Genomic DNA, 25,379 nt, shown 5'->3' with positions numbered 1-25,379 from the left:
CCGTAAGCAACTCTGGTATCGAGAGTTGTATTTGCGGTAAAAATGCTCTACGCTCCTTTTTTGGAGCCTAACGCAGCATTTGTTTGAACTCTCGATACCAGAGTTAAATTTATGGTGCGGCCAGAAAAAAACCCGCGGAGCGTTAACAGCCCTTTTACCGCCAAACTCCAAATCTAGCCGCTAGTGTATTATATCTACATTTATTGTATTTACATTTATTTGTCTATACTATATTTTCAATATTTAATTTTATCTTACAGTCATAGGACAAAAGCATCAGGGTGGCCTCCACAAACAGGAACCTGGAGTTTGCCCCAGGGACCACCTTATGGATGGGAGATGGCGACAAACAGAGATGGGAGAGACTTCTTCATCAGGTAAAAAATGAGATCTAATGACTTTTTCACACTATAGATACAAAGACAAAATCTCTGATCATTGAATCATAGGGCTGTTAAAAGACTATTGAAGTCAAAATTAATCTTTCACGATAAAGATAAACGGTATAATTTTATGAACAATCAAAAATATATTTCTGTTGTTAAATCCAGCACTTTGCTCTCCTTTGTTGAAAATAAGTTCCTTTCCACAAAGGCATATTGAGGTAGGCTCAAGAGCATGCACATCCCTAGAGCACTATAGGGAACCACTGTTTGCAACAATATTTGTAGTAATTTTATATATAGAGTGCATAAGACATGCTCACACTCCTGAGCCTACTTTAGTATGCTTTTATAGAAAGACTTTTCCACAAAATAAAGAGGTAATTTTATAATAGAAGAAAAATAAATAAATCACTGTACACCAGTGGTCTCAAAGTACCAGCCCCGGGGGCCATATGCGGCCCTGGAGATAGTTTAATCTGGTCCTCCCTTGTTTATCAGGTAAATCATTAATTGGGCAGGTAATTTTTAAGGTTCCAAGAGGTGTAACTAGTTGATGTTCTATTCAGGAACTCACATGCCCTGTTTGTATAAATGCCCTTGTTATGCTGTTATATAGTGCCAGTATGATAAAGTATACTTTAACTGGCATTCACAAGATATAGATGATTGTGTATGTCTATTGTGGGATACAAAACCCACATTGTGCTTCTACTTGGGTAAATGTCACTTCCAGTTCCTAGTATATCCAGTTCCAAAGCACTCACTCTGTTAAGCACCCCCCACAGGTGAAAAATAAGTTGACAGTGGCCCCCAGATGCATTAAGCTTGATACCCCTGCTGTACTCTATCTGAATAATAAAAGTATATATTTGAATTCCATGCCACTTTAAGAAAAGAGTACCCTATATAAATCATGAAGCACCTTATATAAGTCCCAAAGCAGAGAATAATATATTTAACCATGTGTATGGCATATGTGTATTTTATAAAAGTGCTATTGATAACCCATTAATTTAAGCATCTATAAATACGGAGAAGCTGTTATTGTTGCAATTATTTTTGAAAATGTATTTAAAATGGAAAGAACAGAGATTGATAGGAAACTATAGGCCTTGATTTTTCAGTCTTTTAGAGAAGCTTTTCTCATGGTTTCTGCATAGTGCTTTGGCTTAATAGTCTAGAGTGAGAAAGTTACTACTCTACTCGGTGTTAAATATAGGCAGAAATGGTATACTTCTTGCTCATTTTCTGCAGTGTATTTCTAGTTCATGACTAGTAGACATCTCTTTTAGAATCTGTTTTTATACTCAGATTTTGTAAACCAATACCATAACAACAGATTTTCTAATATTATACAACATAGACTTATTACATAGAAACGTTACATTGAAACTCCTAAACATTGGTATTCTAATTCTAAAGAAGAAAATTTCTTGCACTAGATTTTTATTTTCATGATTTTTATTGAAAATCCGTTTTAGCAATTTTTTGTATAGCATATCTGTTAACTATATTGATTATTTTGGCAATTAATCTCTAGTATGCTATTCATATTTGGACAAACACAGTAATTTTAAATGTTGATATAGAAAACATATGACACCTTTAAATAAGAAACATTCACATATGAAATATCAGCAAAATGCTTTTTTATGATTATTACACTCATAATAACACAATCTAAAAAAATTATTTAAACAAATATTGCACACAAAAGTCACAAAGATATCAGGTCTCAGGTTTTAGGGAAAAAAAGGCAGGCAAAGGGCTTTAACATTGAGATACATATATATGCATGTCTAAAGATGTATATGTATGTGTGTGTATACATATCAATACCTATATATAATCATGTAGATATATAGATATCAATATATTTTGTACCAAAAAAACATCAGATATATGTAGAAATATGTATTTATAAATAAATAAAACATATGCTGTTATGTGAAGAACATTGGGATGTGAAATAATAATATTTTTATGTCGGGTTAGCGCTAGGGATGGGCGAATGTTTCGCAACATTCGAAAAACGGCACAAATTTTAACACATTCGTTCGTTCGAATTGAATTTCGAATGTATACATAACATTCTAACATTCGATTTTCGACTGTTCGGTTTCGAAATTTATGATTACATTCGAAAATATTCTTTTCGAAAAATTCGAATTTAGATTGTAATAGTATTTCTAATGCTTTTTCTTTAAATGTAATATTCGAATTATGCAATATTCTATATAGAAACATTTCAGAATGATATATTTGTATCTATTGTGTATCAATTTACTAGATTCCCTCCCTACCACATGAACTAATGAACTTCTGAATAGTATTTGTTAAATAGAATGTTAAATTCGAAATTTCGAATGTGGACATTCGATATAATTATAAACATTCGAATTCGAAAGTGACATTCGAAAACTGTAAATAACATTCGATTATAGAATTTTTAAGAATATTCGTTCTTATCAACATTCGGATTTATAATTTGAATTTCGGTAATAACATTCGTTCTACATTCGAAATTCGAAAATTTACACATTCGCCCATCCCTAGTTAGCGCACATGAGAATATACGATTGGGTTCGCGTGAGAGTGTGGTGTTAGGTTTTTTCCCTACTTTCTTTTCTCCATTTACTTTTATGGGGAATATGTGAACTCACACGCAAAATTCTAACTTCAGCTTTTTACACTTGTCGGGTTAGCGCAAGAGCAATAACAGTTTACTTTCTAACACAGAAAAAAACATTTTTTCCACATACAGACAGGATCTTTTATACAAAATTAATGTAGTTAAAATGTATGTACTTTTTCTGTTCATGGAGATTTACAGATGTTTTCTTTTTTCCTTTCTTTCTTTATTCCAATTATATATTATTTGCCTTTTGAGCAGAAGTTCACCTTTTTTCTGATTTCTTTTTCTAACTGTATATGTGTTTCTGGATTAAGCTATATTGCAAAAAATATGTGGTTTTGATAATATATATTATGGGCCAGATTACAGGTAGTGGGCTAAATAGTTTTTCGCTCACACTCTTACACTGCTAAAAGCTACAGTTTAACACGGGAAAAGTTAGTGCGCAAGCAAAACCAGATGCACATTTAATTCAACACTTCGGACATCGCATTTTCTTCTCCCCATAGACTTCAATGGAGCATGCAAATAAAAAAATATAAAAATAACACTTATCGCTCGCACACTAACCCGACACTGCATTAGATCTACAGAGCTAAAGCCGAAGGGTTTATATTCCAGTGTTCTTCACATAGAGGAAAATGTTCTTTTTATTTTAAAATATTTATTTATATATATATATATATATATATATATATATATATATATATATATATATATATATATATGATTATTTTGTTAAATATTTATCTATACCTATATAAATATATACAGGTATAGAACTATATATATATATATATATACAGATATATTGAGAAATAAATATTTAGAAATACACATAACATTTTCTTCTAAATTAAGAACATTGGAATGTTAAATATTTAAATTACATGTTTTAAAGTATTTGATTAGAAAGGGCTCCAATGTACGTGTATATATACAGGAGCAAAGGATGCACTCTCAGGTCTTTTTCAATCCAAGTATACAATACTTTATTGTGTAACGTTTTCGGGGCTCTGGTCCCCTTCGTCAGCATACAATAGTGACAAACCAAACATCTTTTGTAGTGTGAGTGTTAAAACAAATTAAACCAACCTGTTTATCCCCAGTAGCGCCAAATTTTCCGTGTGTGGAACGCATACTGCGTTCCACTGTTAGAGCCAAAACCGGAAGTTCAATTGCGTCACTTCCGGTCTAAGCCGATATGTTAGAAATACATAATAAGTGCAATAAACAGACTTAACTCAGGTACCAACTACAAACATTGCAAATGTATCACAACATAAATATGTGGCTAACTCTGCTGATTGAACCCCACGCCATCAATTACAAATGGTTACCATAGAAACTAGTAACGTTTTGGAAGCGTAGGGGCCACAGGAAAAAATTTAAGTAAAAGCATCATTACTTATATTCAAATGCAAAGTGCACAAAACATAGTGTATCACAAAGTGACATAAAAAAGGTGACTCTAAACAAATTATACTCTGTATGGAATACAAAAGATAAGGGTTGTAGCCCAGAGACCAGTTCTTTTTATGCAGTTGTAAACTAGTCAACTAGATCACAAAGTGCCAGATCCCTTATGTATGTCCTATAACGGACCTATTGATACCTAACTATGTCATCAGGCTTTAACTTAAAACTAGTAAATGTTAACATGACAAACAAATGGAATTTTTAAAAAAATAACGGAAAGGCTATATCGTAACAGTATTATACTGTAAAATATCTGTGTAATAACAGGAGATCTATCCAAATGCCAGTGACCCATCTTATTTAAAAACCCCAAATGGTTAAATGAAATGGGATAACCTCAATTTCAGAACTGGATTTGTATTTAGATCTGCTGTCAGTAATCCATGTATCACTCTTAGATGAAAATGCTTGTACAAAAAATAAGCACAACGCTTATACATCCATACTCAGACAAAAGGTTTTTCAAATGAAGATTTTTCAAACTTTACATTCTTAGATGCTAACTTTTGCTGCCCTCAATGCGTTCCCATATTCATAATAACATCAACAGACCACTAAGGGCCATAGGTGTGAGTATAAGTACACACCCACAGTGTCCCAAATCATAAATGTCCTGGGGTTTGCCTTCTGGTGGCATAGAATACAAAAATACAAGAATACCTTCCGATAGTGTGAAGAAAGAGTGACAACCACCAGGAGGCCAGACTTCCACACAGGGAGAGGGATACCAGATGTTTCCAATCCTGTGTGCTGTGAGCATAATGTGAACGGACACCCACATAAGGGGGATATCTATACCCAATGCAAACACAGAGTCTCAGCTCCCCAGGGAGGCACTCCCAGTATGTATCACACTAATCAGACATATAAAAGACCCTTAAAGTCTGGGGTTGTATTCAAACCACCAGGATAAATGGTTCCCAACCGATAAATCCATTGTGCCTCACACTTAAGTAGTAGCTTGTTACGGTCACCACCTCTCTCCAAAACTGGAATGTGATCAATTAAAATGTATCGGATGGAGGAGATGAAGTGGCCTTTCTTGGCACAATGCCTCGCCACTGGTTGGTCCAAATCCCCGCGTTGTAAAGCAGTTCTAATTGTCAGTGATTGGCCATACGTTCCCGTAATGTTCCTGAGGTCAGAACACGGGCAGAATAATAGATATACTACGTGTGTAGTAGTACACAAAATGGAGTGTCTGATGGCAAAAACACGGTTTGTGTATGGGTGGTGGTATGTTTTGGTGTTAATTAAGCCGTTGCATGTTGTACACCCTAGGCAGCGGTAAGAACCTCTGATGTTGCTCCTTGTGCCTGTAGAATACGTTTGTTTTGGATCTGTTTTGATCAATAAGTCTTTGAGGTTGGTGACCCTCTTGTACCCTACCATTAGTTGTAGGTATATATATATATATATATATATATATATATATATATATATATATATATATATATATATAATGTGTATGTGTGTGTGAGTAAATGAATATATATATACATATATGTGTGTGTTTGTGTTTATATGTTTATGTATGTATATACATATTTAAACATATTCACATACACATGTGTATATATATATATATATATATATATATATATATATATATATATATATATATATATATATATACAGTATATATATATATATATGAAAAAATGCAAGGTGGATTTGCGCTCATATCACAAAAAACATCTGCCAAAATGTGAGGAATTTTCATCCATTACTGGATTTATAACAAATGTGTACTTTAATGCTGTGACATTTTGAAGCCAAGCCGCGCCTTCTTCAGACCAACCAAATCAAATGCAAAAACAAACAAAATCATATACCATCATAGACCCCACCCCAATACAGAAAATACCATAGTGATTGTATATACAAAAATAAGTGAATAAACATATAAAATGTGCACATAAATAATACAATAATGTGTACATCATGATTAATTGTGTATAATACAATCATATATACCTCCTATATATAAATGTGTTGTTTGATCAACTGTTGGATCTGATACTAGAGAGAGTTCAGCTACTAAAGGGACAGTCTAGTCTAAAATAAACTTTCATGATTCAGATAAAGAATGTAATTTTAAACAATTTACATTTATCACCAATTTTGCTTTGTTCTCTTAGAATTCTTAATTGAAAGCTAAACCTAGGAGGTTGAATGCTAATTTCTAAGCCCTTGAAGGTCGCCTCTTCTCTCAGGGTATTTTGGCAGTTTTTCACCACTAGAGGGTGTAAGTTCATGTGTGTCAAATAGGTAACACTGTGCTCACGCACGTTGAGTTTCTGTAAGCTATCTCTGATAAATGGCTAAAATGGATGTCTGTCAAAAGAACTGAAATAAGGGGGCAGTTTGCAGAGGCTTAGATACAAGGTAATCACAGAGGTAAAAAGTGTATTTATATAACTGTGTTGGTTATGCAAAGCTAGGGAATGGGTAATAAAGGGATATCTTTTTTCACAATACAAATTCTGGTGTAGACTGCCCCTTAAGTTTGGTTTCATTGATCTCTTAGCCCTAGCTCCTGCAATGCATCAGTTACACTAAGTTACATTTGAATCTCCATTTCTAAAAAATGTCTGCGTTTGCCACATTTGATTCAGAAGTTGTCTATAATTTTCAGTATAAAATGTAAAAGAAATATAGTAATAGGCAGATGAAAGTGGATGTGATTGTATCTTATAATTACTTACTTAAAGAATAATTCTACATCTACTGGACAAAACCTGTGTATATGATTTGATTCGAGTTCACTGGTTTATAATCTCAGCTGGTGCACCAGCTGACTAACCACTAGCAATGAATTATGTATAATTTGCTACATTTTCATATTATGATGAATGTGAAACAACTCTAAATGATAGGTATCCTTTATAATTTACCAACATTTTGTTGAATGGATTTTAATGTTTTCCTGCTATGAAAAATTCAAAAAGAAAACAAACAGCAATAAGAACCTTCTGTTTCTCTTTAGAGTGCATACATTTAAATATTAAAATGACAAGCACTGTAAATGTTCACTTGGTTGGAAACATTCCTATCTTTTTTTTTAATTCAAATTTGAAAGACTAAAGACAAAGATATTCAAATGAGTGCCTATAGCATTAGAAAGCCTTAGCTTTAGTGATAAACATGCAGAAGAGAATATTTTGTAATAGAGCAAATGTTAGAGGTTTTAATTGGGCTTATTTTTTAATTTCTGCATTGTTATTCTCAATTTTCATTATGTGTCTATTTTTTTAAATTGATGGTAAAACATTAAAATTTGACAAATCTAGAACATACTTGTCATAAGTGTTCTATGTTTTTTTCTGAATATCTTTCCCTAATAATTCAAATGAAAGGTGAGTAAACTGGTGTTGCTTATTTAAAGTGACATTAAACTCTTCTTTGTTTCTGTAAAAAAAATGTGCTTTTCCCACACTCCCTAGAGAGAAACAAAATTCTAATTCTGTAACCTAACTTTTCATGTTGAGGCAAATCAAATAGCTGGGTTTGGCAGTTTGCAGCATTTTGAAAACCTAGGTTACATGCTTTGCTTTTGGCCTATCTAGTGTCCTAAGCATGATTATTTACACAAAAACAAGAAGTGTTTAATGTCCTTTTGACAATTACCACTCAAGTCAAGTTGTTGCATTCAGTTCTTATGTTAATATTGAACTAAATATAAACAATACATGAAATCAGGCACCACAAAATGATTTTAAATCAAAAGTGGCTAATTATATTGAGAACAGTAAAAACTTGTAAACAAATAGCACAGCAAAGAGTAAAAAAAATGAAACATTTTAAATGAACAATGGTATATTACATTAATAAAAGTATAAGACCAAAAAATATACAGTGTGCATTTCATTTTTTCTACCTAAGGTTGTCAAGCTTCAGCATCAGTTAAAGAAAACCGTGTTATAATAAATTGTGAAATTACATGAGTTTAATGATTTTAAATGTGAATAGTCCAATTTCCATCTGTCAGTAAGGTGACAGGGTTAAAAATGCATTAATAGTGAAGTGTGAAGGTAGTTATAGAGATTCATTTCCTAGATATTTGATTATCTACCCCACTTGTAATTTGGATATTACAGATTACCATCATTCTTTAATGGTGTTTATTTCTATTGTCTAGAAAAAGCTGTGCAAAATCATTGTTCTCAATGGGGTTTTTTTTTTGTCTGTCTTAACAATCAACAGATTTAGGCAAATATACAAATACAAATATACAAAAACCTCTATGTAAGAAAGATTTTTATAAACTTTTTGCAGAACAGATCAGAAGCAAATTGTAAGCAGTCAATGAGAAAGAGGAACGTCATAAAAAATAAACAAATTATTGTATATGAATGCCTTGGGTCTTTGAATGTAGTTTGTTGACCAATAGTTTGTGAAATAAGCATACAACACTTTTTCAAATCCCAACTGATGTACCCGGTGATGTACAGTAGAAAAACAAATTTTTATATACATTCATTATTTAAAGGGACAGTTTACTGAAAAATGTTCTCCTTTTTAATTTGTTCCCAATGATCCACTTTACCTGCTGGAGTGTATTAAATTGTTTACAAGTATTTTCAGTACCCTTATATTGGCATTTGAAATAGTTTATTTAGCCTGTGGTATACCCACCCATCCTGAAAGTTTTTGACCTCAAGGCCAAGCTGTGTTAACACAGCCAGTAGAATAAATTACACTCCCAGTGGGTTATAGAAGAGATACGTTAATAAAATGTTAATTTTCCATTGCTCTCTATAAGTATCAGTGATTGGTTTATGGACAGACATAAGATAAAGAAACAGTTATATGTACACAATGTGATAAAGTAATGAGATCTGATTATACCTACAAGCTCAACCCATTTTATTAGGCTGTGGCTTCAAAACACAAAATCAGCTAATTCATATACACAAATAGGTCTTAAAAAGGCAAATCTCATACATTTTATACTCTGCAGCTGGTAAAAAAAAGTAATTAGAAACACACTAAGGGAAAAACAATTTTATAGTATACTGTCCCTTTAATTTGCTCCCTTTCCGGTAATTTTAGTCTGAAAATTGTGTTTTTTTCCAATTCCTATTAGATTTGGAAGGATGTACTCTAGGCATCAGAAACCTAACCCTGCTGCATACTACAAAATGATTGTTTGATCACTGTAGTAGTCCACTTATATTTCTTCCTTATTGGCAGAGGTGGTAAGATAAGAGGCTTTAACTTTTTCAGGACATTAAATGCCGGGCTTTAAAGACGTTGGGATGGCAAGGGTCATCCTAATGTGTGCGGCTCCCTGCTCCCTTCCTTGTTAAAACATCCCCAGGATGCCAATCAGCGCTGTTTGAGTGTCGTGATCACAGTGACGCTCGTGTTGTTTATGATTTGAAATTGGACTTCCATCCTGAAAGGGTTAAAAAGTCATATTTCTGGACTTTAAAACAATGCACATTTTGCTTGTTTTTAAGTGTAGTATTTTATTTCTGATGTATTAACATTAAAGTCTCCTAACTAGCTTAATAACATGTGAAATTAATCCTTTCCTATAATTTTAGTTTTTTATAATCTAAACACAATTTCAATCATAAATAAACAATCTAATTTTAATATTTTATTTGTGTGCATATTTTCAAATGGTATTCACTGTATGACCCAAGCATGAGTTGATTGAAAGTCAAGGAAAAAAAGAAAGAAAGAAAAATGTGGGAAACCAAGATATGCCATATAAAAATGATCAAAATCATTTTTCAAGAGCTCAGAGGTCTTGAAAAAAGCTTGAAGAAATATACTGGTGGTAAAGGTGTTTTTGACAGGCCGAAAAGGTTGTTTAGTCATTGTTTCATTGTAAAATATCTGACAAGTTAAATGAACACCTAGGCGTCCTGTATGGCTGATGAAATTATCAGGAAGAGCAGTCACCTGACCCACCTATCACTGGCCATATTTTGCTTGGGAGCTTCGAAGCTTCTATCTCTCGGACAAGATTTTACCTATGTATTTAACTGTTTTGCTGAGGTTCATCTAATAGGTATACAGGGTCAGTAGTGCAGCAAATGCATGCTCTAATTAATTAGGACATGTACTTTTTGTGTTGGAATTTCCCTTAAGCACATTAAATAGAAAAGCTATTTTTCTGAAGCACTGGAATGGCTTTAAATCTGATGATAGTGTACATCTCTTCAAACAGGATGGAAGGTTTATCCTTAATATTTATAAATATATTTACTATATTCAATATAGCTTTTATAACTTATTCTAATAAGGCTTGCTTTATTGTAAAGGGTTAATAAATGACAAGAGTGTTTTGCTTTCACCTTCTGCAGTATACAGTGTCTTACATTATACTTCCTTAGCTTTGTTTTCTTGATACAATGGGGCCGATTTATCAATGTCTGTCTGACATGATACACTGTAGCGTATCATGTCCGACAGAAATAGCTGAATGCCGACAGCATACGCTCTCTGCATTTAACATTGCACAAGCGGTTCACCAGAACTGCTTGTTCAATGCTGCCCCCTGCAGATACGCGGCCACTAGCAGGGGGTGTCAATCAGCCCGATCATATAGACTGGGCGGATTGCAGACCACAGCCTCAGAGGCAGCAGACCAGTTATGGTGCAGCGGTCTTAAAGGGACAGTAAACTTATAAAATAATGTTATATAATGCTGCACATAGCATAACATTAGCTTAGCGGTAGGTGGCAAAAACACAAGCATTGCGAGATATTTAAAATTAAACTTGGTTTATCAGCTCTCCGCTCCAGGATCTTCTGAGCGGGACTTGAATTTTAAAAGCGCTTCACAGGCGCACTGTCTAATCACAGAATGCCCGATCGAGCCATTGAAATTAATGTAGCTCACTTCCGCTCTGGCTTGGTAGCGGGAGCGAGCTACATTCATTTCAAAGGCTCAGTCGGGCGTGCTGTGATTAGACAGCGTGCCTGTGAATCGCTTTTAAAATTCAAGTCCCGCTCAGAAGATCCTGGAGCGGAGAGCTGATAAACCAAGTTTAATTTTAAATATCTCGCAATGCTTGTGTTTTTGCCACCTGCCGCTAAGATAATGTTATATAATGCTGCACTATGTGCAGCATTATATAACATTATTTTATAAGTTTACTGTCCCTTTAAGACTGCTATTTCCGGCAAGCCTGAAGCCTGAATTTTGGAGGAGAGGAGAAAAGGGAAAATGTACACACAGATTGTTCCACTGGCATCTGGTCTTAAATAGTCTGCATAATCTTAAGATAGATTCATTAGTCCAGGACAAAACTGTAAACATCTAGCAGAACTGATCATTTGAATACCTTTCCAAGAAAAAATGCTCTATTTGCATTAATTTGTCTGTTTTACATATAGAGAAGATATGTCTGTAGTGATTAAAAAATAACTCTTCACCTTTCTTTGACACTGGCAATTAGATTACATACACAAACCATAAAGGATTTTTGTTGAGATATACAAATTTACTACTTACTACTTGCGAATCTGTCTGCTTGCAGGGTTGGTAAATTTTCCTCTAGGTTTCTGCCTTGTAGCATTATATAAATCCTTCTATATGGCTAAACATTATCCTGCAATCTCCACTTGTGATATTTCACCACACAGCTAAAATGTATCATTTCACAAGATGATTCTTGTGCAATGTCATCCCCTGGTCTGGCGCAACCAATTGCGCTAGAGCAGGGTATGTCAATCTCCACAAAAGAGCAAATGTCAGGGTGATTGATCTCGCCACTTCTGAGGAGGGCGAAAAGGAAAAAAGAAACTGTTTCTATTTCTTAAATATGTGGCAGCAGGCTCACTGATGCGAACCTGTTTCACATTTACCCCTTAAAAGTATTTGCCTAGTAGTAGTAAACCATTTGTGCCCTTCTGTTAGTAACAAAATTATTTGCAATATTTTTTAAACATTGATTTTATACTCACAGTTGATTTATAATTATCCAAATAATAATTACAAGACATGTCTGTTGTGTTGCTGTAGAATTACATATAAGTCAAGATTTCTAAACAAATGACATCCTTTTTACTACAATAATTTTTCAATGGCCAGACTCTGCCCACCATTTGCATAATCTGGGCTTTAGCCCACAGAAAACAAGGCTAGCCACTCACATAAAGTGCATTGTTTTGCAGTTATTATCTGATTAATAAAGTTAGGGGCAGATATGTAGCAGAGTTAGTCTTGAGAAGTCAGCAGGATACATTACAAGTTCTGAGAATCAGTCATTGCATTTCAGAGCTAAATTACATGAAAGGGGCAAAATCTATACTATAATCGCGTTTGTAACGCGTCCGTCGCCATCACCAGTTGCCCACGCATCCTCAAAGGAATATTGGCTGCACGCACAGCCAAAAGAATCCACCTGAATGCAGCAAAACTGAGGTGGATTCTTTCACCACCCTGCCATTTTCGGAATCCACCTGGATGCAGCGTAGGCAAACACAAAGCCTTAAAAAAAAAACACTCAACCGCCAACCCCCCACATCGCAATAAACCTAATTAACCTATTAACTCCTAAACCGACAAACACCCACATCGCAATCAACCTAATTAACCTATTAACCTCTAAACTGCCAAATCCCCCACAACGCAAATAACTAATTTAAATACTAAGCCCCCTAACCTAGCACCCCCTAAATTAACCCCAATTACAACTAATTTACAATTAAAATTAAAAAAAACTAACATCCCCAAAATAAAAACACCACCTAATCTAAACTACCAATAACCCTTAAAAGGTCCTTTTGTACGGCTAAGCCGTACAACAGCTCTTTTACCGCTAAAAATACTAAGTCCCCCCAAAACAGTAAAAAAAAACACCCACCAAACCCCCAAGAATAAAAAAACAACACTAAAAAAATTGAAACTTTCCATTGCCCCTAATGGGGTATTTGTATGGGCATTGCCCTTAATTCAGCTCTTTTACTGCCCTTTAAAGGGCAATCAGCTCTTTTTCAAGCCCAAAAAAGCCCTAATCTAAAAAAAAATAATCAGCCAATAAATTAAAATAAAAAAGCCTAAACCTAAGCCCCAAATAGGTACTCACAGATCCTGAAGTCCGGCGGAGAAGGTCTTCTTCTAGGCGGCTCCATCATCTTCTATCTTCATCCGGAGCGAAGGCGGCGTGGAATGGAGGTGCGGAACATGCCTGCATCCTCAGCGGCGGTCCTCATTTCTATTGACTGAAATTTTGAAATCAGCCAATAGGGTGAGAGCTACTGAAATCTTACTGGCTGATTTGAACAGCCAATAGGATTTCAGTAGCTCTAATCCTATTGGATTGTGGTACCTTGCATTCAATCTTTAGTGTATGACGGATATTGGATGAAGAGGAACCTCCATGCTGCTGAGGATTGCCACTGCCGAGGACCCCCACCATTGAGAACCGCCGCTGATGATCCACGCATCAGGGCGGACTGCTCCTCACCTCTGCTCCACGTCACTGGTGAGGACCGCCGCTGAGGATCCACAGCTCTGCATCTCCACTCCACGCCGCCTTCGCTCCAAGTGAAGATAGAAGATGATGGAGCCGCCTGGAAGAAGACCTTTTCCGCCGGACTTCAGGAACGGGGAGTACCTATTGGGGCTTAGTGTTAGGATTTTTTTTTTTTTTTTTTTTTTTTTTTTTAAGATTAGATATTTAATGGGCTGGAATTGAGTCGATTGCCCTTTTAAGGGCAGTAAGCAAGCTGAATGCCCTTTTAAGAGCAATGCCCATATAAATGCCCCTTTAGTTGCAATGGGTAGTTTATTTATTTTTTTAGGTTTCTTTATTTTGGGGGGTTTGATGGGTGGGGATGTTTTATTGTTAGGGATAATTGGTAAATTGTTCAGGTAAAAGATCTGCTTAACTTAGGGCAATGCCCTACAAATGGTCTTTTAAGGGCTATTGGTAGTTTAGTATTAGATTAGGGGCTGTTCTTATTTTGGAGGGGGATTTTTTGTTTTTATAGGGGTACTAGTTTAGGTTTAAATTTTTCATTTTGGATAGCTTTGTTTATTTTTTTCTGTAATTTTACATGTTTTATTTTTTTGTAATTTTAGCTTTGGGGGTTGTAGTTGTTTTCTTAAATAGACTGCCCTCTGGGCAGGCTTATCGCCTAGTATATAATAACCGGGTTTGGTTGTGTGGGTGGTGGGTTTCACTGTTGGGGGGGTTGTTTGTATTTTTTATACAGGTAAAAGAGCTGATTTCTTTGGGGTAATGCCCCGCAAAAGGCCCTTTTAAGGGCTATTGGCAGTTTAGTTTTAGGCTAGGGTTTTTTTTTTATTTTGGGGGGGCTTTTTTTTGATAGGGCTATTAGATTAGGTGTAATTAGTTTAAATATTTGATAATATCTTTTTTTATTTTGTGTAATTTAGTGATTTTTTTTTTGTAATTTAGTTAATTGTATTTAATTAATGTAATTGATTTAATTGTAGTGTAATATTAGGTGTTAGTGTAAGACAGGTTAGGTTTTATTTTACATGTAAATTTGTATTTATTTTAACTAGGTAGTTAGTAAATAGTTAATAACTAGTTAAAATAAATATAAACTTAGCTGTGAAATAAAAATAAAACCTAAGATAGCTACAATATAACTATTAGTTATATTGTAGCGAGCTTAGGGTTTATTTTATAGGTAAGTATTTAAGTATTTAGTTTTAAATAGGAATTATTTAGGTATTAATTGTCATTTTTATTTAGATTTATTTTAATTATGTTAAAGTTAGTGGTGTTAGGGTTAGGGTTACTTTAGGGTTAGGCTTAGACTTAGGGTTAGGTTTAGGTGTTAATAACTTTAGTATAGTGGCGGCGACGTTGGGGGCAGCAGATTAGGGGTAGATAAGTGTAATATAGGTAGCGACAACATTGGGGGCAGCAGATTAGGGTTTAATAAGTGTAGGTGGGTGGTGGCGATGTCGGGGGTAGCAGATTAGGGGTTAATAAGTGTAATGTAGATATCGGCGATGTCGGGGGCAGCAGATTAGGGGTTAATAAGTGTAGTGTAGGTGTCGGCGATGTCGGGGGCAGCAGATTAGGGGTGTTTAGACTCGGGTTTATGTTAGGCTTTTAGGTGTAAACATAAATTTTCTTTCCCCTTAGGAATCAATGGAGCTGCGTTACGGAACTTTACAATCCTTTATTGCAGGTGTTAGGCTTTTTTTAGCCGGCTCTCCCAATTGATGTCTATGCGGGAATCCTGCATGAGCACGTAAAACCAGCTCAAAGCAGTGCTGGTATCTGTGTGCGGTATGGAGCTCAACGCTGCCATATTGCCTGCAAACGCCGGGTTTTTGCAAACCTGTAATAGCAGCGCTATTAAAGGTGAGCAGTGGAAATAACTTGCAAATTATTACCGAGCCACTCATAACACAAAATGGCCTCCAGTTATCAAGCCGTCAACCTCAAATACGCTGGAATTCCGCAGCATATTTGTGGCGAGACTGATTTTGTGACGTAAGCTTCGATCCGCCGGACTCAGTCCGACACAGATCGATTCTTACGTCACTCCAGATGTTCCAAATGCAATTTTGGCATAATCTGACTACTTTTGCCAGTTATCAAATGACTACCAGGTATGCTCTGCACTTTTCAGGCCCAGCGTACCTGGTTTTCAATCCGCCGCGGAGGATCCAATAGGAATCAATGGGAGTCTGACCATAGCAAAAGTTCATGTTCGTTGCTGCCCGACATCCCATTGATTCCTATGGGAAACGCCTGCACCTAACACCCTAACATGTACCCCGAGTCTAAACACCCCTAATCTGCCCTCCTACACCGCCGCTACCTATATTAAACATGCTAACCCCTAAACCGCCGCTCCCGGAGCCCACCGCCACTCTAATAAACTGATTAACCCCTAAACCGCTGCTCCCAGACCCCGCCGCCACCTATATTAAACTTATTAACCCCTAATCTGCCCCCCTACACCATTGCCACCTATAATACATTTATTAACCCCTATCCTGCCCACCTATACCGCCGCCATCTATATTAAACTAATTAACCCCTAAACATAAGTCTAACACTAACCCTAACACCCCCCTAACTTAAATATTATTTTAATAAATCTAAATAAAATTACTATTATTAACTAAATTAATCCTATTTAAAACTAAATACTTACCTATAAAATAAACCCTAATATAGCTACAATATAACTAATAATTATATTGTAACTATTTTAGAATTTATTTTTATTTTACAGGCAAATTTCAATTTATTTTAACTAGGCACAATAGCTATTAAATAGTTATTAACTATTTAATAGCTACCTAGTTAAAATAAAGACAAATTTACCTGTAAAATAAAAACCAACCTAAGTTACAATTACACCTAACACTACACTATAATTAAATAAATTATTCCTATTTAAAACTAAATACGTACCTGTAAAATAAACCCTAAGATAGCTACAATGTAATTAATAATTACATTGTAGCTATTTTAGGATTTATATTTATTTTACAGGTAACTTTGTATTTATTTTAACTAGGTAGAATAGTTATTAAATAGTTATTAACTATTTAATAACTACCTAGCTAAAAGAAATACAAAATTACCTGTAAAATAAATCCTAACCTAAGTTACAATTAAACCTAACACTACACTATCATTAAATAAATTAAATTAATTAACTACAAATACCTACAATTAAATAAACTAACTAAAGTACAAAAAATTAAAAAAACTAAGTTACAAAAAATAAAAAAATATTACGAGATTTTTAAGCTAATTACACCTAATCTAAGCCCCCTAATAAAATAACAAAGCCCCCCAAAATAAAAAAATGCCCTACCCTATTCTAAATTACGAAACTTAACAGCTCTATTACATTACCAGCCCTTAAAATGGCTTTTTGCGGGGCATGCCCCAAATTATTCAGCTCTTTTGCATGTTAAAAAAAATACAACCCCCCAACATTAAAACCCACCACCCACATACCCCTACTCTAACCCACCCAATCCCCCCTTAAAAAAACCTAACACTAACCCCCTGAAGATCATCCTACCTTTAGCCGTCTTCAGCCAGCCGACCACTGATGGAACAGAAGAGGACATCCGCAGTGGCCGAAGTCATCATCCAAGGGGCGCTGAAGAGGTCTTCCGTCCGATAGAAGTCTTCATCCATGCGGCGTTACCTGTAAAATAAATATAAATCCTAAAATAGCTACAATGTAATTATTAATTACATTGTAGCTATCTTAGGGTTTATTTTACAGGTAAGTATTTAGTTTTAAATAGGAATAATTTAGTTAATAACTATTTAAAAGCTATTGTGCCTAGTTAAAATAAATTGAAATTTGCCTGTAATATAAAAATAAATCCTAAAATAGCTACAATATAATTATTAGTAATATTGTAGCTATATTAGGGTTCATTTTATAGGTAAGTATTTAGTTTTAAATAGGAATAACTAATTTAATAAGAGTAATATTTATTTAGATTTATTTAATTAATATTTAAGTTAGGGGGGTGTTAGGGTAAGACTTAGGTTTAGGGGTTAATAATTTTATTATAGGTTGCGGCGGTATAGGGGGGCAGGATAGGGGTTAATAAATTTATTATAGGTGGCGACGGTGTAGGGAGGGCAGATTAGGGGTTAATAAATTTAATATAGGTGGTGGCGGAGTCCGGGAGCAGCGGTTTAGGGGTTAAACAATTTATTTAGTTGCGGCGGGGTATGGGATCGGCAGGATAGGGGTTTATAAATTTATTATAGGTGGCGGCGGTATAGGGGGGGCAGGATAGGGGTTAATAGGTATTATGTAGGTGGTGGCGGGGTCCGGGTGCGGCGGTTTAGGGGTTAATCAGTATATTAGAGTGGCATGGGCTTCCGGGAGCGGCGGTTTAGGGGTTAATACATTTATTATAGTTGCGGCGGGGTCTAGGAGCGGCGGTTTAGGGGTTAATAACTTTATTTAGTTGCGGGGGGCTCCGGGGGTGCCAATATAGGGGGTAGAACAGTGTAGTTTAGTGTGGGTGCTTAGTGACAGCTTATCAATAAAGCCGAAGAGCAACGAGATCGGATGAGTGATAACTATCACAGTCTGCTGCTCATCGCCCCGTATTTGGTGCGTGGCTTTTTGACAGCTTTTTTGATAACTTTGGCGAGCATATTCAGGTCCGCGGCGGCGATGTGAGGCGAGCTTAGGCGGGCGTATTGGGGCCGGCGAAGGCAGATAAGTAGACACGTTGATAACTAGAGGCCATAGTGTTTATTGCCCCTTTATAGGGATACTCAACCCAAATTTTTTTTTCATTTGCGATTCAGATACTGCATGCAATTTTAAGCAACTTTCTATTATCCTATTATCATGTTTTCTTCGTTCTCTTGCTATCTTTATTTGAATAGCAGGAATCTAAGCTTAGGTGCTGGCCTATTTTTGGTTGAGCACCTGTGTAGCTTAAAATTGCATGCTCTATCTGAGTCATTAAAGAAAAAATGTGGGTTTAATATACCATTAAGTGTGTTTTTACAGAACTCAAATAGTAAGTTGCACTGATGTGATATTAGCACAATGCATTTGTACCTGCTATGGGATAAAAATATTTGAAATAGAGCTACAATTAGCTATGTAAATTTCCCCATTTCCCTTCTTACAGTGTTTTTACAGTCTCAACAAGTAGGAAGATCAAATTGTACTGACATGATATTGGTTCCAATAAAAATTGTACTTGTCCCATGCTTTCTTAAAGGGATACTGAACCCATTTTTTACTTGCTACCAATCAGAGAGCGCTACCCATGTGCTGAACCAAAGAAAGCAAAATTGTTGATAAGAGTAAATTGGAAAGTTGTTTAAAATTACATGCCCTATTTGAAAAATGAAAGTTTTTTTTGGATTTGACTGTCCCTTTAAAATTGCATGCTGTGTCTGAATCATGAAAGAAAAAAGTTGGGTTCAGTATCCCTTTAAGAGGCCAAAAAGCAAATTCTCTACCCTGGGCAAACTGCAGCAAATTGCCTGAACCTGTGACATATTGAGCTCAATATACCAAGCTGCAATAGCAGCTTTGGAGCCCCAGCATTTCAGGCTCGTTTAGAGTATACTACTGCCCGTGAGACTGGGCGGACGAGAATGATGACAGTATACCTCATTTGTCTGTCTATTTTTAAATTGAGCCCACTAAACCGTGAGGAAGGGCGGACGACAATGATGACAGTATACCTCATTTGCCTGTCTGTTGTTAAATTGAGCCCACTAAATCTACAGGGAGTGCAGAATTATTAGGCAAATGAGTATTTTGACCACATCATCCTCTTTATGCATGTTGTCTTACTCCAAGCTGTATAGGCTCGAAAGTCTACTACCAATTAAGCATATTAGGTGATGTGCATCTCTGTAATGAGAAGGGGTGTGGTCTAATGACATCAACACCCTATATCAGGTGTGCATAATTATTAGGCAACTTCCTTTCCTTTGGCAAAATGGGTCAAAAGAAGGACTTGACAGGCTCAGAAAAGTCAAAAATAGTGAGATATCTTGCAGAGGGATGCAGCACTCTTAAAATTGCAAAGCTTCTGAAGCGTGATCATCGAACAATCAAGCGTTTCATTCAAAATAGTCAACAGGGTCGCAAGAAGCGTGTGGAAAAACCAAGGCGCAAAATAACTGCCCATGAACTGAGAAAAGTCAAGCGTGCAGCTGCCAAGATGCCACTTGCCACCAGTTTGGCCATATTTCAGAGTTGCAACATCACTGGAGTGCCCAAAAGTACAAGGTGTGCAATACTCAGAGACATGGCCAAGGTAAGAAAGGCTGAAAGACGACCACCACTGAACAAGACACACAAGCTGAAACGTCAAGACTGGGCCAAGAAATATCTCAAGACTGATTTTTCTAAGGTTTTATGGACTGATGAAAGGAGAGTGAGTCTTGATGGGCCAGATGGATGGGCCCGTGGCTGGAATGGTAAAGGGCAGAGAGCTCCAGTCCGACTCAGACGCCAGCAAGGTGGAGGTGGAGTACTGGTTTGGGCTGGTATCATCAAAGATGAGCTTGTGGGGCCTTTTCCGGTTGAGGATGGAGTCAAGTTCAACTCCCAGTCCTACTGCCAGTTTCTGGAAGACACCTTCTTCAAGCAGTGCTACAGGAAGAAGTCTGCATCCTTCAAGAAAAACATGATTTTCATGCAGGACAATGCTCCATCACACGCGTCCAAGTACTCCACAGCGTGGCTGGCAAGAAAGGGTATAAAAGAAGAAAATCTAATGACATGGCTTCTTTGTTCACCTGATCTGAACCCCATTGAGAACCTGTGGTCCATCATCAAATGTGAGATTTACAAGGAGGGAAAACAGTACACCTCTCTGAACAGTGTCTGGGAGGCTGTGGTTGCTGCTGCACGCAATGTTGATGGTGAACAGATCAAAACACTGACAGAATCCATGGATGGCAGGCTTTTGAGTGTCCTTGCAAAGAAAGGTGGCTATATTGGTCACTGATTTGTTTTTGTTTTGTTTTTGAATGTCAGAAATGTATATTTGTGAATGTTGAGATGTTATATTGGTTTCACTGGTAAAAATAAACAATTGAAATGGGTATATATTTGTTTTTTGTTAAGTTGCCTAATAATTATGCACAGTAATAGTCATCTGCACACACAGATATCCCCCTAAAATAGATATAACTAAAAACAAACTAAAATCTACTTCCAAAACTATTCAGCTTTGATATTAATGAGTTTTTTGGGTTCATTGAGAACATGGTTGTTGTTCAATAATAAAATTAATCCTCAAAAATACAACTTGCCTAATAATTCTGCACTCCCTGTATTGATTGCTGCCAATTAGGACAAACTCTAATTATTTGGTTATTTTTTTTTTTTGCTGTGGTCTAATAAATAACTATATAGTATATGAAATGTCCAAAACAAAAAGGATATGAGAAAAACACTAAAGTAAAAAAAACAATTTTAGTTTGTTGTGGTGTTAGGCATATATGCTCTTAAGGGGAACTCTTTCTATGCTGACGCGTTTTGCACATGCACACATGTGCTTCCTTGCAATAAATGAAGCTGGTGCGGGAAATCTATATCATACTTTACGTAGTTTCAGCCTCTGTACAACACTTGTTGCAATCTTATTTTTTACAACTTAAGCATGCAAAATAATCAATGTATTTTACAATGATGATTCATTTTCCTCAATACATTTATAGTAAATTCAGTTTTGAGGTTTATCCCATAAAATAGTTTGAAGACAAAACTGCAGAAATCCCTTATACACAATAGGTTACTAGCATTAGCTTGATAGTATTGATACTGCTTATGGAGAGAAAACATGCAACAATATGTTAAATTATTTGAAGTAAAGATACATTTGTGTATACAAATTTAGCAGTGTCACTTAAAGGGTCTATTATAGAAACTTTTAAACATAGAATTTGACAGTAGATAAGAACCAAAAAGGCCTATTAAGCCTACCCATATTATATGTTATGTTTTTCTTAGGATAGCCTTATGCATGTCCCAGACATTTTGAATTCCTTTACAGTCTTTGTGTTTCCCACCTCAAATAGAAGCTTACTCCATGAACCCACCACCGTTTCTGTAAAAAAATTATTCCTCACATTTCTCCCGAATCTGCTACCTTCAAACTTATGATTGTGACCCCTTGTTTTAGCATTTGTTTTTTGTGGATAATGCTTTCAGCTTCAACTTTATATATATTTGAAGCTTTCTATCATGTCACCTCTTTCCCTTTTCTCCTCTAAACTATACATATTTAGGTCATAGGGACTTTCTTTGTACGTTTTAGACTGTGTACCCTTTTAGTAGCCCTCCTTGGACGGTTTTTAGTTTATTTATATCTTTCTAAAGATATGGTATACAGAACTGTAAACAATATTCCAGATGAGGCCTAACTAATGATCTGTAAATTAGAATAAGAATCTTGCTATTTTTATGACTAATACCTCTCCCAATGCAACCAAGTATTCGACTACCCTTACTGGCGACATTGCTGCATTGTGTACCAAATTTTCAATCACCTGAAATAATAATTACCAAGTTCCATTCCTCTTTAGTTACAGTCAGTAATGAACCACTGAGACTATAATTGGCCTTTTGGTTTTTGGATCTAATATGCATCATTTTGCTCTTGGTAATATTACATTTCAGATCTCATTTATTTGCCCAGTCCTCCAGTTTTTTAATATCACTGTTCATTCGATCAACCTTTCCAGGAACTTAACTCTGTTATAATTTTTTGTATTGTCATCAAAGCAAACATTCCCGTGAAGCCCACTTCCAATATCACTGATGAACATGTTAAACTAAACAGGACCAAAAACTGATCTTTGGGGAACACCAATAGTAACTGATTCCTCATTTTAATGTACTCTATTAATTGAAACTATCTGCATTCTATCCTTAAAGGGACAGTCTATTCAAAATTAAACTTTTATGATTCAGACATGCAATTTTAAACAACTTTCCACTGATTGGCTAAACTGCATGTCCATCAAAAGCACTGAGATAAGGGGGCAGTCTGCAGAGGCTTAGATACAAGGTAATCACAGAGGTAAAACATATATTAATATAACTGTGTTGGTTATGCAAAACTGGTTTATGGGTAATAAAGGGATTATCTATCATTTTAAACAATAACAATTCTGGTGTAGACTGTCCCTTTAAGCCAGCATTCTAGCCACTTAACAATCTTATCATCTACTCAAAGGCAATACATTTTGTGAATAAGTTTGTTGTGTGGCACAGTGTCAAAGTCTAGATATACAACATCTACAGCTCCTCCATGGTCTATTAATTTAGTTACATGGTCAAATTAATTAGATGTCTCACATGATCTTCCAGCAATGAAACCATGCTGTCCTTTGTCTTCTAAGTGGTTTGTCTGAAGTTAAAGTGAATGTAAAGTCAAGATAACTGCTTAACATCATTTTAAAGATTGAACAAAATAAGACTAAGTTTAATTCATCGATTCCTATATAAATGAGTACTTCAGATTTCTAATACCTTATAATGATTAAATTTTTACCGCCGTTCCGTCGCCCGCAGTAATCTAATTTTTCATCATCGATGATGAATATTAAAGTTTCTAATCCACAATGCCCCCCCCCCCCCGGGTGCTCAGCCGCCTATACAAATATGCCCATGGATTACAGAGTGCATGCGCTATACAATTGGAATAATTGGATGCTAATTTCAGTAGATATGCGTGTTCATGAGCCGCACATGCTCTGTTTCAACCAGCATGATCCATGCCTGAAAGTAAGAGAAGAGACAGCTGCTATGAACCGTGAGCGGAAAGTGGTGCATGCTCATATTCATTCACTCGTGGGAGCACGCTTCAGAGCTACGTATAGAGCGGGTGGGACCGCTCTATACGTCACACATCAAAAAGAGGAAGTAGCAATTGGAAGGAGTTGGTCACAAAACTGTATGGATTATAAAACATGTATAAAATAATAATGGATCGTTTTTTTAAAACATATATCTTAGCGACTATGTTTATGGAGACACTATTCCAAAGCAGTTGACCATACATTCACTTTAAGACACAAGTCTTTCCTTTAAAAGAGTTCCCATTAATTTCCCTGCAATTAAAGTCAAATTGACTGGCATATAGTTAGCAGAATCTTCCCTACTACCCTTTTGATGAAGACGGACTACATTGGCAATTTTCCAGTCTTTTGGAACAACTCCTGTTTACAGTGACTGATTAAATAAATCAGCGAATGGAGTAGTTATCGTGGATCAAAGTTCTCTTAGAAACCTTGGTGAATATTATCTGTACCCACAGACTTATTTACTTTTATTTTATATAACCTCTTCCTCTGTAAAAAAGTACTACTCACTAATTCAATTCAAGTAACAACCCTTAATATAATCTCACTAATATCTTTACAATTGTTGTAAAGACTAAACAAAAGTAGTCATTTAGACAGTTTGCTATTTGTTTATCTCCATCCATTACTATATCATCAATCTTGAGTCTCACTATACCTCCAATACTTTTTCTCTTTTCCCTGATTCATCTAAAGAAGTTTTTGTCAAAATTTGTAAATGTATATTATGGGTGAAATAATTGGAATTTACTATTTCCATTTAGTCCAAAGAAGGTGTAAAGATGAAAATGGTATCACACACAGTATTTGCTTAGTGAATAAAATAAATAATAGTTTACTGGTAAAGTTTACTCATAGAATATCACAGTACCACATAAAATATGTAAAATCATTTAATGCAATTTTCCCACATAATAATAAAATATTCATTTGAAAAATAGTTGTAAGATGGGAGGAAATTAATCTTTTTAAAAACCACTTAGCAAATTAAATAATGAAACTCTACATATACCGTATTTATGTGAATAAGTTATAGAGGCAGTAATGGTATCCATCTATGTAATTAATATAAATAAATTAGAATAAAATGTTTACTTTGTACACTATAGATTTAGTAACCTCACTCTCCATAAATCAAAGTATACGTGTTTATTAACCCATTAGTATTTCTCATACCAGTTTGAATGATAGTTGCAATCGAGGTGCAACATTGCATTAGAAGTGTGAAACACTATTTTATTTTAGGTCTTTTCTAGAGATCAAGCTATGAATCAGGAACAATCACACTATAAAAAATAATAATAAATTAGAATGTAAAAAACCCTTTCTGTTTAATTACACAAGCTCAGAAATCTACAAGGTTACCTTTTCCCTAACTAACATGCAATGGTTATATCACATTAAACATAGTAACAAATTAATGTAATAATTAAATATCCTGCCAAACATTTACTAAACTGTATTTAACTTTGATATAGTACCTTATTTTCTAAAATCAGATAATTTGAAAATGCTAAATAAATTATATTAAACAAACACACAATAAATACATGTGATATTTATAGTATAGCACACAACACC

General features: G+C 35.3%; 1 protein-coding gene across 1 annotated transcript in view; it reads left to right on the top strand.

Moving 5' to 3' along the window:
- Positions 1-264: 264 nt before the first annotated feature.
- The window catches only part of FRMPD4 (FERM and PDZ domain containing 4), a gene marked incomplete at its 5' end in the record, with an annotated part of 552,900 nt that continues 527,785 nt past the window's right edge, over positions 265-25,379 (top strand). Inside the window, one exon of the mRNA XM_053707589.1 lies at positions 265-377. Within this exon, the coding sequence (XP_053563564.1) occupies positions 265-377 (113 nt within the window). The remainder of the gene's footprint in view (positions 378-25,379) is intronic.

This window comes from Bombina bombina, chromosome 3, assembly GCF_027579735.1.
Source record: "Bombina bombina isolate aBomBom1 chromosome 3, aBomBom1.pri, whole genome shotgun sequence".
NCBI lineage: Eukaryota > Metazoa > Chordata > Amphibia > Anura > Bombinatoridae > Bombina > Bombina bombina.
Note: the sequence above shows the minus strand (reverse complement) of the source record. Positions and strands in the feature narration are given on the sequence as shown.